Raw genomic sequence first — 13,463 nt, forward strand, 5'->3', positions numbered from 1 at the left:
TCTTTGGGAAATCAGAGGGAACAGCCGAAATTTCACATCCCTTAAAAAGGCCTGGGGGGCGGGGGCAAAAGAGAAAGGTGATTCTGGGAGAGTTGGGAAACAGATGGGAAATGGGGACAGAGAGAAGACGCTAAGTTGGGTGGAAAGTTTGCCTGGAGAACTCCTACAGCTCTGGCCTCCCCTCCCCCCTCCTCACTCTCGGCTGCCCAGCCAGGAGGAGCAGGCTGGTTAGCAGAGAAATGGCAACTCAGCCGGGAGCTGGAACTAGAAACTTTCTGTCAATGTAACATCGCGTGGGTGGTGGTGAGTATTTAAAAAGAAGGGCAGAGAAGTCTCCAGTAGAAGGGTGGGGGTGGAGGATAGTGGGCTGGAGAAAGGAAAGTTGGAGGTGGGGGCTATAGGGACAAGGGGAGGCAGACTCCGGAGGGCTCAGAACAGATAGAGCTGCTCTGACCTGGGCAAACTGGCCAGAGACGGTTGTGTGCAACTCGGCTCCAAAGAAAACAATTTTTGCCATTTGGAGATGTGGATGGGTGTGGGCACGGAAGAGTCCAAATAGTAGCTGTCTGGAAGTTGTGCAGGGAGGCTTAAGAGAGGGTTCTCCCTCTGGCCACCCCCTTGAGCACCTCTGGAAGTTCAGTAACAGCCTCTCCAGCTGGCTGCAGGATCTCGCGCTTCTCTCAGCAACTCTGGCCCAGAGACTGTCCCTGCAGGAAATACAGCTCTCTCTAACCCTCGCTGACAGATTTTACGGCCAGATTAGAGAACAGCGGAAAACTTGGGTGTTAAAAGGGGCCAAGAAAGCCCTCCTTCCCAGAGACATCCCTCCCCCGCCCCCTTGTCGTGCTGTGAATCTTGCAGCACAGATATTTTACCCACGTCTTTGACTGCTTTAGCTGAACGCCTGGAATTTCCCAGAGAGAAGGGTAGGGAACACTAAGCCAAGTCGGCTCTTATTTTTCCTGTTTGCAATTCCAGCTTCAAGCCAAAGCTCTGTTTTTCAAACTCAAGCTAAATTCTCTCTCTTGGCCTGCCTCTCTCCCGCTAGATAAATAAGCAACCCAACCCACCCCCAGAGCCAAACATGGCGCTTCATCTAGTTACATCATTCAGAAAATGTTATTCAGGGAAGAGGAAGAGAAGGAAGGAAGGAAGGAAGGAAGGAAAGAAAGAAAGAAAGAAAGAAAGAAAGAAAGAAAGACCCTTGAGCGTTATTTGATCCCAATCAAACTTTGCACGCTCTTATGCCTTTAAATTATAGCCTGACCCAGTGCTAAATTGCTTGCTGCTTGGATGAGCCGAGTCTAGTTAAAATCCTACTTGGTGGCGGTGGGGGGGTGTAGAATTCAGGTTGCTTTTTTATTGTTATTTATTGTTGCATAAAGACTATAATTACTAACCTTGGACTTCCAGGATGCAACATAAAAATGAAAATCAACCCTTGCTTTAGGTTGAGGGCCTGGAATGATTCTCACTGCCCCCCCCACCCCCACAACTCTACCACCAAATATATGCTCCTAATTAAGCAACGCGGGCGCATCTCTTACAATTAGAATTATGCAACTCTTCAGTAAGCAGCCATCGCTTCTCTTTCAACGAATTAGCTCCATATTTCAGCCGCCCTGTCTCCTGGCTCTTATCGGCTCCAGCGACGCGGCGGTGACATTTCATCTTTGACAGACCCTCTCTATCCTCACTCCAATGTGATAAAACTTTTATGGAACCACGACTAAGAAATGAAGTTTTCCCAGGGATGGTGGAAGAGCTGCTCATTAGCCTGGGGACCACTTTATTTACGCTTGGATCTAACAGCTTCTCCCACCCCCCTCTCCCCTTTCTCTGGCAGGGGAAATCAAACACGTGCCTCCTCTTCCTCTGCCCAGAGTTTTATTTAGTGATTTAATTTCACGTTAGTTTTAAAGTTTGACCTGAGAAATCTAGGCCTCGGATTTTTTTTTTTTTTAGATTAATCATTTTCCTTTGTTTTCATTTTAGACCCAATGGTCGTTGGGCTTCAGGTCACGTGATGAACTTCTTTGTAGCTCCGGAAGAGGACTGTGAAGTTTAGGTTTCGAGAAAGAAACAGTAATCGACCAGATTTTTGTTGGTGGTGGTGGTGGTGGGGTTGCGAGGAGATTGTGGCCAAAAGAGGGAGCAGACAAAAGGTCAATGAATGAGAAAAACGCAAAGGCAAAGAGGCAAAAGAGAAAGACCTACAGAGAGCACTGGAGTCCCCTCTCCCCTCAACTTGTTACTTAAAGCTTAACCAAAGAAGTTGGCAGAATGTTCCAGGATCATATATGTGAGAAAACAGTATTTAAACCTGAGACACATAAAGGGGGAGATAGGAACCTGAGCACTGGACAAAAAGGCCTGGAAAGGGTCTTCCACATCCTAGTCTTTCTTCCCTTGAGGGAAATTGGGCAGTCAGCAGTCTTGCTCTGCTATCTAAATTGGACCACCAGGACAAGATAAAATTGATAACAGAAAGTTTATTCAAGAATTGTTTGACAGACAACCCTTTTAGGTAAGGAAAAAAGTAACTACAGAAGAACAAAGAAAGTTCCAAGAGGGAATTAACTCTAATTCTACAAATTCAGGACTATACAGTGACGATTAGGAGCTGAGTTCATGCCTTTTAGAACTAATTACAATTGCTCATAAGTACGAGTTTAACATAAATCTACAGCTCTTTTCTAGAGTACAATAATAACTAAAATAGCTGGTTTTACATGACAGGAAACACAATGTCCTTTATAACAAGTAAATACTAAAAAAGTACAATTTTTTCCTTTTTTCCCTCATATAAATACATACTGTAGGGGGATAAATAATACAAAAAGAAAATATTTTAACAGGCTATAACCAATAAATATATATGAAAATGTTCACTAGAACACACGCTTTTTGAGCGATGCTGGACTTCTGCAGGCCCAGGCATCTCTCACAGTTGTTTTTATATCCATTAAAATGTAAACTCTAAGTGCAACAAAAGTGTCCTGTCAGGAGGTTGAGCAAGGCACATAAGCCCAGCTGCAGCTCCTGCCTGGGACAGACAGTTTGTTCAAATATACCCTGTTTTCACGTTAAGTCAAGAGAGCAACAGAAGAAAAGAAAAGTGTAGAACCTCGTGTCTCTGACTGCTTTCCTTGGAGAGAGGGGGATGGACCTGGAGCTGAGACAGAGGCAGCAGTATGGGCAAACCTTCAGTCCTGACAACTTGCCTGCCCTAGCCTCCTAACTTTTCCTTAAAAGAAAAAAAAAATATATATATATATATTTTTTTTATGATATAGGCAGCTCCTACTTTCAGGATCTCTCGCCATCCCTGAGCCCTCTAACAACTGTAATCAATGGAGGTGCGGTATAGATATGAATGTCCTAGAGCAGAACAACATGGGACTAGAAATGGAGAAGGGACTCCACTAAACTTCAAATAGATGGGAGGAAATTTGAGGTTTCAGGGAAGTGGGAGGGGAACGTGCTTTGTGCCCTTGGATTTGAAATGTGTTTTCTTATTTTTTAAAGGAGAATTGAGAGGAAAAAAAATTAAGATTTGGGGGAATTACCCGCAGAGATGGAAAGTAAGTTGGTTGGTTGGTTGGTGATGGCCTAGCCATCTTGTCTGTTTTTTAAAATGTGCTTCTCTGCCTTGTTTTTCTACTTCGTCTTCCTCTACCCCACTCCCATTCGTGGAATTCCAACTCGGTAGTGCTGGAGCCCTGGGGTTGATGGGGTCATCTCCAATCTGCTGTGGATTCCTTTCTGATGGGTTGGCAGGCAGATGGAACTAGGGGTGGAGGATTTAAAAGCAACCTCTCAGGCCAGGGGGAGGGGGAGGGGAAGGAGTTCCAGGCCCGTTCTGCCCAGGAAGCCTGGCTACCACCTCCCTGGCCTCTCTTTCAGATCTCCAAGTCTGCCCCCAGAGCTGCACAGCTCTGCTCTTCTTCCTCGCCCCACCCCCACCCCTCGCCCTTGACCTCGCTCCTCCGCCCTCCCTTTCCCATCACAGGTGTGTTAATTTGGGCGCTTCTTGGATTCTACCCTGAGGAGGAGGCGCGTGGTGAGAGGAGAGGTCTGTGTAGGTGGGGTGGGGGTCGCAGGGTCCGTGGTGCTGGCTGGGGGCCATAGGGGGCGCCCCATTGTAGTCCAGGTTCCCCGAAGGATGGTGGGAAAGGTGGTTGAGGCCATAGAGGGAGGGGCCGGCAGGGGGCGGCAGCGGATCCGCGTAGCCGCCCCCGCCCACGTACACCGGGCTGCCCTGCATGGTGGGCGTCCCGTAGGCGCCCCCGTTGGCTTGGAGGACGTGGGGCTCATAATCCGGCGCCGGGGTCGGGGGGTACTTCTGAGGGGCGCCGCAGCCCTTGAGAGGGGGCTGATAGTTGGAGGGCAGCGCGTAGGCATTCTGGTGGGCTTTGCCGAAGGCGGGCGGGGACGGGCTCTCATAGCTAGGCGTCATGGAATGTAAGGCGTTCATGAAGCCGGCCGTGGACTGCATGGGTTGCGGGGGGCTGCCGGCTGGAGAGGGGCCCCCAGACGACGAGGCCAGCCCCTTGGCCTTCTGGTCCTTCTTGTATTTCATGCGCCGGTTCTGGAACCAGATCTTGATCTGCCGCTCGCTGAGGTTCAGCAGGTTGGCCATCTCCACGCGGCGAGGCCGGCACAGGTAGCGGTTGAAGTGGAACTCCTTCTCCAGCTCCACCAGCTGCGCGCTCGTGTACGCCGTCCGCGCCCGCTTGGACGCCGCCGACCCCGGCGGGCTCTTGTCCCCTCCCCCGCCGCCGCTGCTGCCCCCGCTGCCGCCCCCACTGCCGCCGCCGCCTCCTCCGCCGCCGCCACCGCCGCAGCCCTCTGCTGGATCCGAGGGGGAGGGGTGGGAAGGGGAGAAAATGAAATAAAAGATAATTACTGAACACGCCGAAATTGAATGCATCGTTTCTTAATAAATCCAGGCCTGGACTCAGAGCCCCCGCTGCCCTCGCCTTCGCGTCTCCGCCTCCTCCTCACTACCGCCCCCCCACCGCCCGTCGCATTAGCGGACACTCTATAATAGTGGCATTTATTAAGAGACCTGTTCTCCTCTCGCTGCCCCAGCTTATGAAAATTTGATCATGTCACGCAGACAGAGCCGCATGGCCGTTTATTTAGGGCCGGATTTTCACGCGCGCGCTTCCTTCCCCTTATCCCCAATTTCTTGTCTGGGAAGACATTCCCCCTACTCTGCCCCATCAGGGTAGGTGACTGAGGAGAACCCTTGGGGGAATTTGGACACTCGTAGGCAGGATCCCGAAATGTGGAGCTAAGAGGCTGCCGTGCCTGGAGGCCGGGACCCAGGAACACCAGAGCGATTGTGATTAATACCCACAGTAATCATACTTAATAATAATCAATCCTTGACGACTCTGCATCCTCCCAGCAGCGCCTCTTGGCTCTGCGGCCCTGGGAAGGTCTCTGAGGCCCAGCACCCGGCCTTCTGGAGCTCACAGAAGCTCAGGTGGAGGGTGGCTGGAGGGAGGGGGTGTTGGCGGGGTCAGGGGTCATCAGGGGGTGGGGGTACCAAAAATGCGCTGCCACCTCCTAATATTGTTCCCAGGCCGCCTCTTGGGCGCCTAGGGGCTGGGTGCTAGAATAACAGTGACATTCCTGGCCTGGACAAAAGCTGATGAGAGGAAGGCAGAGAGCTGGTACCTGTGCCGGGGGAGCTGTTTTTCAGCTTGGACGTTTGCCTCGACTCTTTCATCCAGGGGAATATCTGTTTGGTGAGGGTGGAGTTGGAGCCGGGACCGCACTTGGGGGGACCGCTTTTGCCGGGCCCGCCCCCATTATTGCTGTTGCTAGTGGTACTGGTAGGTGCGGCGCTGGGCGGGGGTGAGCCGGGCGGGGCGGGCAGGGGCTCCGGGGCCAGGCCGGGCCTCATGCAGCTGCCGTTGAGCTCCTTGCTCTTGGCATGAGGGGCGGCGTTGCCCAGGGACTGCAGTGAGCATGCTGAGCGCTGGTAATCGCCCTCCAGGTGCGTGGCGGCCTGAAAGGGGGGTTGGGGGGGGCCGTCGTAGCCGAAGCCATTGCTGCCAGGGTACGAGGAGTAGCCTCCGAAGAGCGCAGCCGCTGCGTTGTCGTAGTAGGTGGCTTTCTGCATCGCTGGGCGAGGCCCGGGCAGTGGGTGGCAACTTGCAAGGGCCTGATACCCTCAGGATCGGACATTGGCACCCCTGGGGGTCACGTGACAAGCCGGACCCCCCCCCCTCCCCTCTCTGCCCCCCTCCTCCCGGGTACGTTCCAAACGGCTGACCTGCGGGGCGAGAGAAGAGACACAAGGGGGAGAAGAGGACTGGGGCTCGGCTCAAATCCATCTTAGGAACTGAAAAGGGAACTGACATCAATAGGGTTTTTTTTTTCTTCTCTCCTCCCCAGCATCTCCAGAGCAGATGCTGAGGCCAGGTCCCTGACCTGAAATGGATTTTTCTTATTTCAATGCTTTAATTTTCAAGAAAAAAGCCCACCAGTTTTCCTTTCCACTTAAAAAATAAGGAGTGTACTCCTTTGGGGACTGCCTAGGTATAGAATCCTGCTATTGCAAGGGCCATTGCTTCTCTCCAGTCTGTGTACTAGCCTCTGACCTCACCTACTCCCTCTCCTTACCTCCCCCCTCAACTCTGGGATAGAGTGGCTCAAGGGAGGGGACACTAGGAGACGCCAAAATAAAAGCGTCGTCTACACCCCCTTCTGAGCTGAGAGGCTTCTCTGCCTCCTGCCTTTGCCTCCCTCCATGTCTGTTTAGGTCTCTCATCCAAGCAAAGTCTAGCCTGGAGGAAAACCAGAGGATCTCAGAAAAAGACAGGAGGGAGAAACAAGTTCAGCAGGGAATCTTCTCCTGTGAGGTATCCTCTTCCCCCAAAGGACAGCAACAGCCTGATCTACAAACTTCCTGAAGATTTTTAACCTCCAGAGTCAGCTGAACCCAGCCTCATCTGACCATGTCCCTGCTACAGGTACCACCACCTCCAGTCAGAGTCTTTGCCCAGCCAAGCCTGGGACCTGGCAGCCAGGGCCTCCATGGGGCCTCCAAATGGAGCATGATTGTTGCTATTTTCCAGACCAGGCCAGCTGGTGCTGTGACCATTTGGCCTAGGTCTGTCTCCTCACCTGTCTTCCTTTTCCATCAGACAATTTTTACCACCCTTTCCTTGACAGTCTTTTGATTTCTCCAAAAGAAAAGAAGAAAAAATTGCATAACTGCTGGACTTTTCTACCAAAATGGGAAAAGCGCTTTCTAAAAGAGGAAATTATTCCTGAGGGGGGGAAAAAACCAACAAAGCAATTTGAACAATATTACTCTCTGGGTTGGGAATAGAGAGGGTACCCTTGTTGACTGAGGTTCCCCGAGGCAAAAAGTAAAAAATAAAATACAATCACTATTTTAATACAGCCTTTTAAAAGTGTGCCAGAAAAATAAAGAATCAAGCTATCGTATGATTTTGTTTGTTCTAAAACTTCCGACTGCATTTTTTCCCTCTGTCTTCCCCAAGCCCTCACCACCACTTTTCATAAAACCTCCATACTGACCCTCCCTTCTGACGTGTGTTTGGAAAACTTAAATCTCATTCAGCCCAGCTGGTCAACTGCAAAGAAGACTAAAAATAGGAAAATAAAAGGAGTGCAGGTGAAGGAAGTCCCTCCCACACATAAATCCCCCCCCTTTTTTTTTAAATCCCCTTCTTAATGGCACAGATTTATACTCAAAAGGGAGCCAGTGTAGCCCTGAGTTCCGATTGGTTTCTGGAAATACACATGGGTCTGCAAAGCAGCAGGTCCTTCTAGGGAGAACCGGAGTTCAATTGACCAGGCTGACCCAATCCCTTTATTATTATTACCATTAGCCTCTGATGATTTAACCAAAATTAGCTTCGAAGCAGCCCTGGCTGAAGGGGGAATTAATTAACAGGCATCAGTTGAGTTTGTTATTAATAGATAGAGAAGAGAATGAAATAAAAACGTTGGCGGGGGTTGGCTGGCTGGGCCCTAGCTTTATTTAGTCTAAATGATTGTTACAGCAATAATAATGATGATGATGATGGTGATGATAGTAATAATAATAAAACAATAATTTGACTAGACGCCTGGGGCCGAAATTCCTGTCGCTCCCCCTGCAATAAACCCCAAACCGTCGCAGGACCGAGGCCAGGCGAGTGTGGGAAGCGAAGGAGCCAGAGACTCAAGAGGAAAGAATGGAGACTCCGCCGGCGGTGAGACAGGGCCAGGAAGGTTTGTGCACCCGGGTAGCCCCGGGCTGCCGCCGCCCGGCTGTCTCGGCGGCCGCTGCTGCCGCTGTGGCTGGCGATGAACTACCAGCCTACTACGCTGGCCCAAAGAGGAGAAGAGAAAGCGATCAGGACACCAAAACAGTTATCAGCGGCAGGTTCCAAGCACACCGCGCCCAGCGAGGGCCGAGCCCCGCGGGCAGCAGCAAGTTTGGGCGCTGGAGGTAACCGAATTAAAAGGCGCCTTAGCAACTCCGCTTCGGGACTTTGCTCCGCAGGGCTCCGGGCTGGAGGGCGCCGAGGCCTGACTGACGGGACAGTGGGAAGAGGGAAAGGTGCCGAGGGCATCCAAGATCTGGGATCCAGGACAAGAGGGGGTGGGGAACAGCTCTACCAAGCCAAACATATCTATTTCCCTTGCCCTCCATGTTGGAAAAATTCAGGCTCCATATGGCTCCTCCGGAGGGAGGGCGGGAGGGAGACCGTGGCTCCCGGCTTCCCCCAAGGGTCTCGCTGGAGAAGGGAGGTGAGCCCCCAAGAGCCCCACCTTTCCAGGCACACCCCAGGGAAAGTAAGAGAGGGTAACAATAGCTGGGAAGCCCCTGGAGCGGGGATAGGCCACCTTCCAGGACTTAAATTAATGGAAGGAAGAAAAATAGAAGAACAAGAAAGGAAGAGAGAGAATGGTTAGTCTCTTCTTAGCAGCCGGGGAAAATTCAGCCCTGGATCTGGCTGCTGAAAGAAAAGAGGAGAAAAAGAGAGAAGCAAGAGAGGGGAAGAGAGAGAGAGAGAGAGGGAGGGAGGGAGAGAGGGAGAGAGAGGGGGAGAGAGAGAGAGAGAGTCGCTGCGTGGAAGGAAGCTTAAAGCTTGTGAACTCTTCTTGAACCGAGATTGGAGTCATATGGGCCATAAATCATTGAGACATACTCTCCGCCATTCACAAACTGATAGCCTATTTCAGTCCAGCTTACCTTAGCCACCGACGAGGGGAGAACAGGCAGACATAATATATATTCACATCGAGCCCCAGCGCGAGCGGCAGGCGAGAAATCTCCCCTCCTTGAAGGCAAAGGAAAAAAAGACCACTGTTTAAAGCTGCGTCGCCCCCCCACCAAAGCCACCCCGGCTGGGGAGCCCGAGGGGCAGACCGGCCAGAGGAGCCGCGCGGCGTCCGCTTCAATTCACTCGGCTTAGGAGCGGGGGTGCGCAGGAGGGAGGGGGTGGGGGAGCTGGGGAAAAAAATAGAAGACCGAAAGGTGCCGGGGCGGCTCAGCTCGCCGAGAATCCAGCTCCGGGCTCCAGCGCAGCCAAGCCGCCACAGTGTGCTTGCCCTATAAGACTGGTACGCCCTACTCTCCGTAACAATGGCCTCTGCTTTTGCACAGGGAAAAAAAAAACCACACAGACACACACACACTCACTCACACACACACAAGCTCACACACATCCCCACCTCTCCCCCTTTAGCAAGCTTAGATGCCTGATAAGGAGGGAAGGTGGTGGTGGTGATGGCGGAGGAGGATTTTAAAATACACCCCCCCCAAGAGTGAAAAGGAAAGAAGGTGGAGAGTGTTTTTTTTTTTAAAGAACAGGTAAATTTTTAAATTGATATTGGGGGGACGGGGAGGAAGAGGAGAGCGGAGGCAAGGAAGTCCAGTGAAGTTCACAGCTCCCCCCACACCCCACTGGTGAACCATTATGCTAATTTGAGAAGTGGCATTAGGAGGCCGAGTCAAAGGCAGGCCTCCCCTAGGAGTGGGGGTGCTGAGTGCCCCTCTGAGCTCATTCGCGGTTGGAACACTAGGACTTTTTTTTTAAGTAGTTTCACTCCTCCGGGACTGGTGGCCTGGTCTCCCGCCTCTCGCCTCTCGCCTCTCGCCTCTCGCTGTCTCCCTCCTCCGGAGTCTCCAGCCTCTGCTGCGTCTCTCCTCCACACCCTCTCCTCTATTCCTTCTCTCTCCCGCTAATCTCCAGGCCCAGTCTCTAACCAAGGGACAGGGAAGGCCAGATCTTTTTTTTTTTTTTTTTTTTTTAGAACAGACAACAAGCGGTGAGTGATGATTTTAAAAACCCAGAACATCTTGCAGGGGGAGGAGGGTTGGGAAAAGGGTGACAAAAGGAGGACCCTGTGTTTAGCTTGAGCTCCAGACTGGCTGGCAGTAGAAGGGTTTTAAGAACTTTATGGAGAAGTTTCTGTTAAGATTCTCACCTCCGCATAGGCATGAAGGGACTAAGAGGTGATAAGGACATTTGTGCTTCTAAGAAGATGAGAGAACTAGCAGAATGGCTTAATTTTAAATGCACTGGCAGAAGAGAATGAGGATAGTTATTATTATTATTATTATTCAGAACAAACCTGTTTGTTTCTTTCTGCTCTGCAAGATTTATGACTCTTGGCACAAGTGAAGAAGGCCACAAAAGCTAAAGTATTCTTAGGGTGTATTTGAGCAGGGCAGGAAAAGGCAAGGAGGAGGCCTGTAGGAGGAAGAAAGGAGCCAAGAATGTAGGTGTCTGCAGATTTGGGATGGGGGTAGGGAAAAGCCACTGGATGGGAGGAAAAAGACAAAAAGAGCACCAGGAAATTTCTTCCGAAAGCAAGAAGTGTTTGCAACTCTGCCTAACTGCTGACTCGGAGCTTAGGAGATAAAATAGAAGGCAGAAAGTCTCTCTTTTCTACAAAGGCAGCTTGGAAAACTAATTCTCTTAACTTCATGTAGACAGAGCCAGCCACTACCCTGTGATTTCCTCGTTAGAATATTTGGCTTTTGCCTCCTCCCATCTGGATGCACCAGGAGAGGTGATGGGACTGGGGAAAACAAAGGTGAGAGATGGTTTCCAGCTATTGTCTCCCCTGCAGAAGAGGATGACTGTGTCTGGCAAAGCTCCCCTCACACACTCTCACTCCCCACTCAGAGGCTCTGCTTTGGGATGAAAAAGGGACTGGTCCCTGGCCTCTGGCCCCCATTTCTTCCAGGCCAGCTAAACGAGGCCAGGTGAGTTGGAGCAGCTGGTTTCCTGGGACCCTCCTAAACAGGGGGAGCCTGTGGCCTTCCTACCCTTCAGCAACAGGAGCCACATGTGTAGCCTCAGGATGAGATGTTCTGAGCATCCTATCTCCTGCCTAAAGAGTTGGTCACCGGGGCAAGTGGGGAGAAAAAGTGAGGATGGAAGGTGTGAGCCATTTTTCTGTCTTTATTAATAGTATCAAGAAAAGAAAAATGTCCAGGCCAGACCCAATGTTGGGGCTGAAACCAGGACCCTCAAAGAGACCCTTAGGGCCATTGAGTATTTGGCTGCAAGAAGTCTGTCCTGAGATCTCTAGACAACCCTGACTGGAGACCTACAGGGTTAGACCCCATGTAATTTTGGGCCTAGTGGGTCAGGGACTTGGGCCACGGAGGTTTCCAGAGGCTTAAGGGAACCAGCACCGTTGGGTTTTTTCCTCTCACTCCTCAAAATAAAAACGTCAAGACTGCACACTTCAGACCCTCCGGCTCTCCTAGCTGCTACTGTCACTGGCTAGAGAAGGTCATCGTGAAACTGAGAGAAAAGGAGAACCTGATCGCTTGTGGGACTGCGCAGCTTTGCCTCAAGGAATAAAAAGAGAGCCCGGAGGAAACCCAGCCAGCTGTGGGGCCTGCAAGAAGAGATGGGGATTCGGAGAAGCGGAGAAGTGAAGCAGGCCTGGAACTAAGCTGGGGGTAGAGGAGTGTTCCAGAGACAGCAACAAGCCCTTCTCTTCCCAAGCCTCCTCAATCCTTTGTGGTCCCTCTGGCTACACAAGGTGGTGGAGTGTAGTGGGGTGGGAGTGAAAAGTAGGACTGGGGAGCAAGGAAACGAATCTGGAGAAAAGTTCAGAGGACATGCACCCACAAATGTGGTAGGAGATGGAGTGGGGGCTTCTAATTCTGGATAACAGAGCCCATTTGTAATGTTTGGTAGGCAATTAGATCCCAGTTTGGTTTCTTTTTTGCCTTTTTTCTTCCTTTCTCAGAGGGTTCTGGCCAGCAGGCCAGTTGCCCCAGATTGGGGCTGGGAGGGTGGAGAGCAGATGGTCAAATAGGCGCCCCCAAGGCATCCCATTTCGTTTAAGGTGTTGCTGCAGGTTAGGGGCTTTTCAAACTCGAGGGGACAAAGATGGGGTAGTGAGGAGCTTGGGCAGGGAACTTGCAATGGGGGACACCAGAGGGGTCTGAGGGAAGATTTTGGGGTCTGGGAAAAGATGAGAGGTTAGAGAAGGGTTTATAATCCCCGACAGTGAAGACACGACTAAGGGACAGACTGGGGAGAGAGTAGAGGGAACAATTTCTTCCTGGATTCAGGGAGGGGAACTTGGGCAACTCTGTGTGTGTATGAGTGTGTATGTGTGTGTGTGTGTGTGTGTGAGAGAGAGAGAGAGAGAGAGAGAGAGAGAGAGAGAGAAGGGGAGAGAGAAATCGAAAAAGAAAAAAACTGAGAGAAAAATTAAGAGACACTAGCGTAAAGTAATAAAGGCAAAAATAATAGTAAAAGTAAAGATACAGGAAATGTCCCTTTTTATAGACATCCTTTCCTCTTCAGTTTCCACAAAGCCAGAACACTCTCTCTGTCACTCCCCCTCCCACTCCCACTGGGCACCCAGTACCAGGGGACAAGGAACACTTTAAACCCCCCTGAGCAATCACTGGCCACCAGCCTTCTGGTCCTTGGTGGTGGAAGCATGCCTGTTTCTCTCCCCCAAAAATCCATCAACAGGCAAACGAAAATTCTCTCAATAAGGGCAAACTGGCTGGCTCCTTTAAAACTGATTTCTGATCTCAGCCTTGGGGCAGCCAAGGATCCCACCCCCAGCTCAAACAACACAAAATTTGCCTGGTCTGCCTGGCCCGCTGGTCGCTGGGGAGCTGGGACCCAAGAGCCTGGGGATCTGAGAGTAAGGTATTTAGCGATGGGTCTTTCTGACCCTGTCGGGGATTCCTGGTCCTACACTTTTCCAGCTTCAATGCCCAACTTTGTGGCTGCAGCAGAGTGGTGTAAAGTTCACACACATTCATCTCCTCATTAGTATTAATAAAGATTTCAAAGCTGGAGGTTGTAAAGGGGACTTGCTAAGGAACAAGGAAGGCTCTTGGCATTTGGATCCCCAATCCCCAACTCTCTAATAGGCCAGAGCAGGAGGGAACAAAGGGGCACTGGGCAGGAGCAGATCTCTGCACCTTCGCAGAA

General features: G+C 51.2%; 1 protein-coding gene across 3 annotated transcripts in view; it reads right to left on the reverse strand.

The window, feature by feature from the left end:
- Positions 1-3,452: 3,452 nt before the first annotated feature.
- The window catches only part of HOXB3 (homeobox B3), a 40,481-nt gene continuing 30,470 nt past the window's right edge, over positions 3,453-13,463 (reverse strand). The window contains exons 2-4 of one of the 3 annotated variants that reach the window (XM_012660057.1): positions 9,230-9,317; positions 5,689-6,022; positions 3,453-4,854 (exon numbers count right to left, since the gene is read on the reverse strand). In XM_012660057.1, the coding sequence (XP_012515511.1) occupies positions 4,007-4,854; positions 5,689-5,917 (1,077 nt within the window). In that variant the 5' untranslated portion in view covers positions 5,918-6,022; positions 9,230-9,317 and the 3' untranslated portion in view covers positions 3,453-4,006. Of the gene's footprint in view, positions 4,855-5,688; positions 6,290-9,229; positions 9,318-13,463 lie in introns of all 3 variants that reach the window. The other 2 variants (XM_012660041.1, XM_012660049.1) reach the window with 2 other exon arrangements.

Source organism: Propithecus coquereli, unplaced genomic scaffold (genome assembly GCF_000956105.1).
Source record: "Propithecus coquereli isolate 6110/MARCELLA unplaced genomic scaffold, Pcoq_1.0 Scaffold119, whole genome shotgun sequence".
In the NCBI taxonomy this organism is placed as follows: domain Eukaryota; kingdom Metazoa; phylum Chordata; class Mammalia; order Primates; family Indriidae; genus Propithecus; species Propithecus coquereli.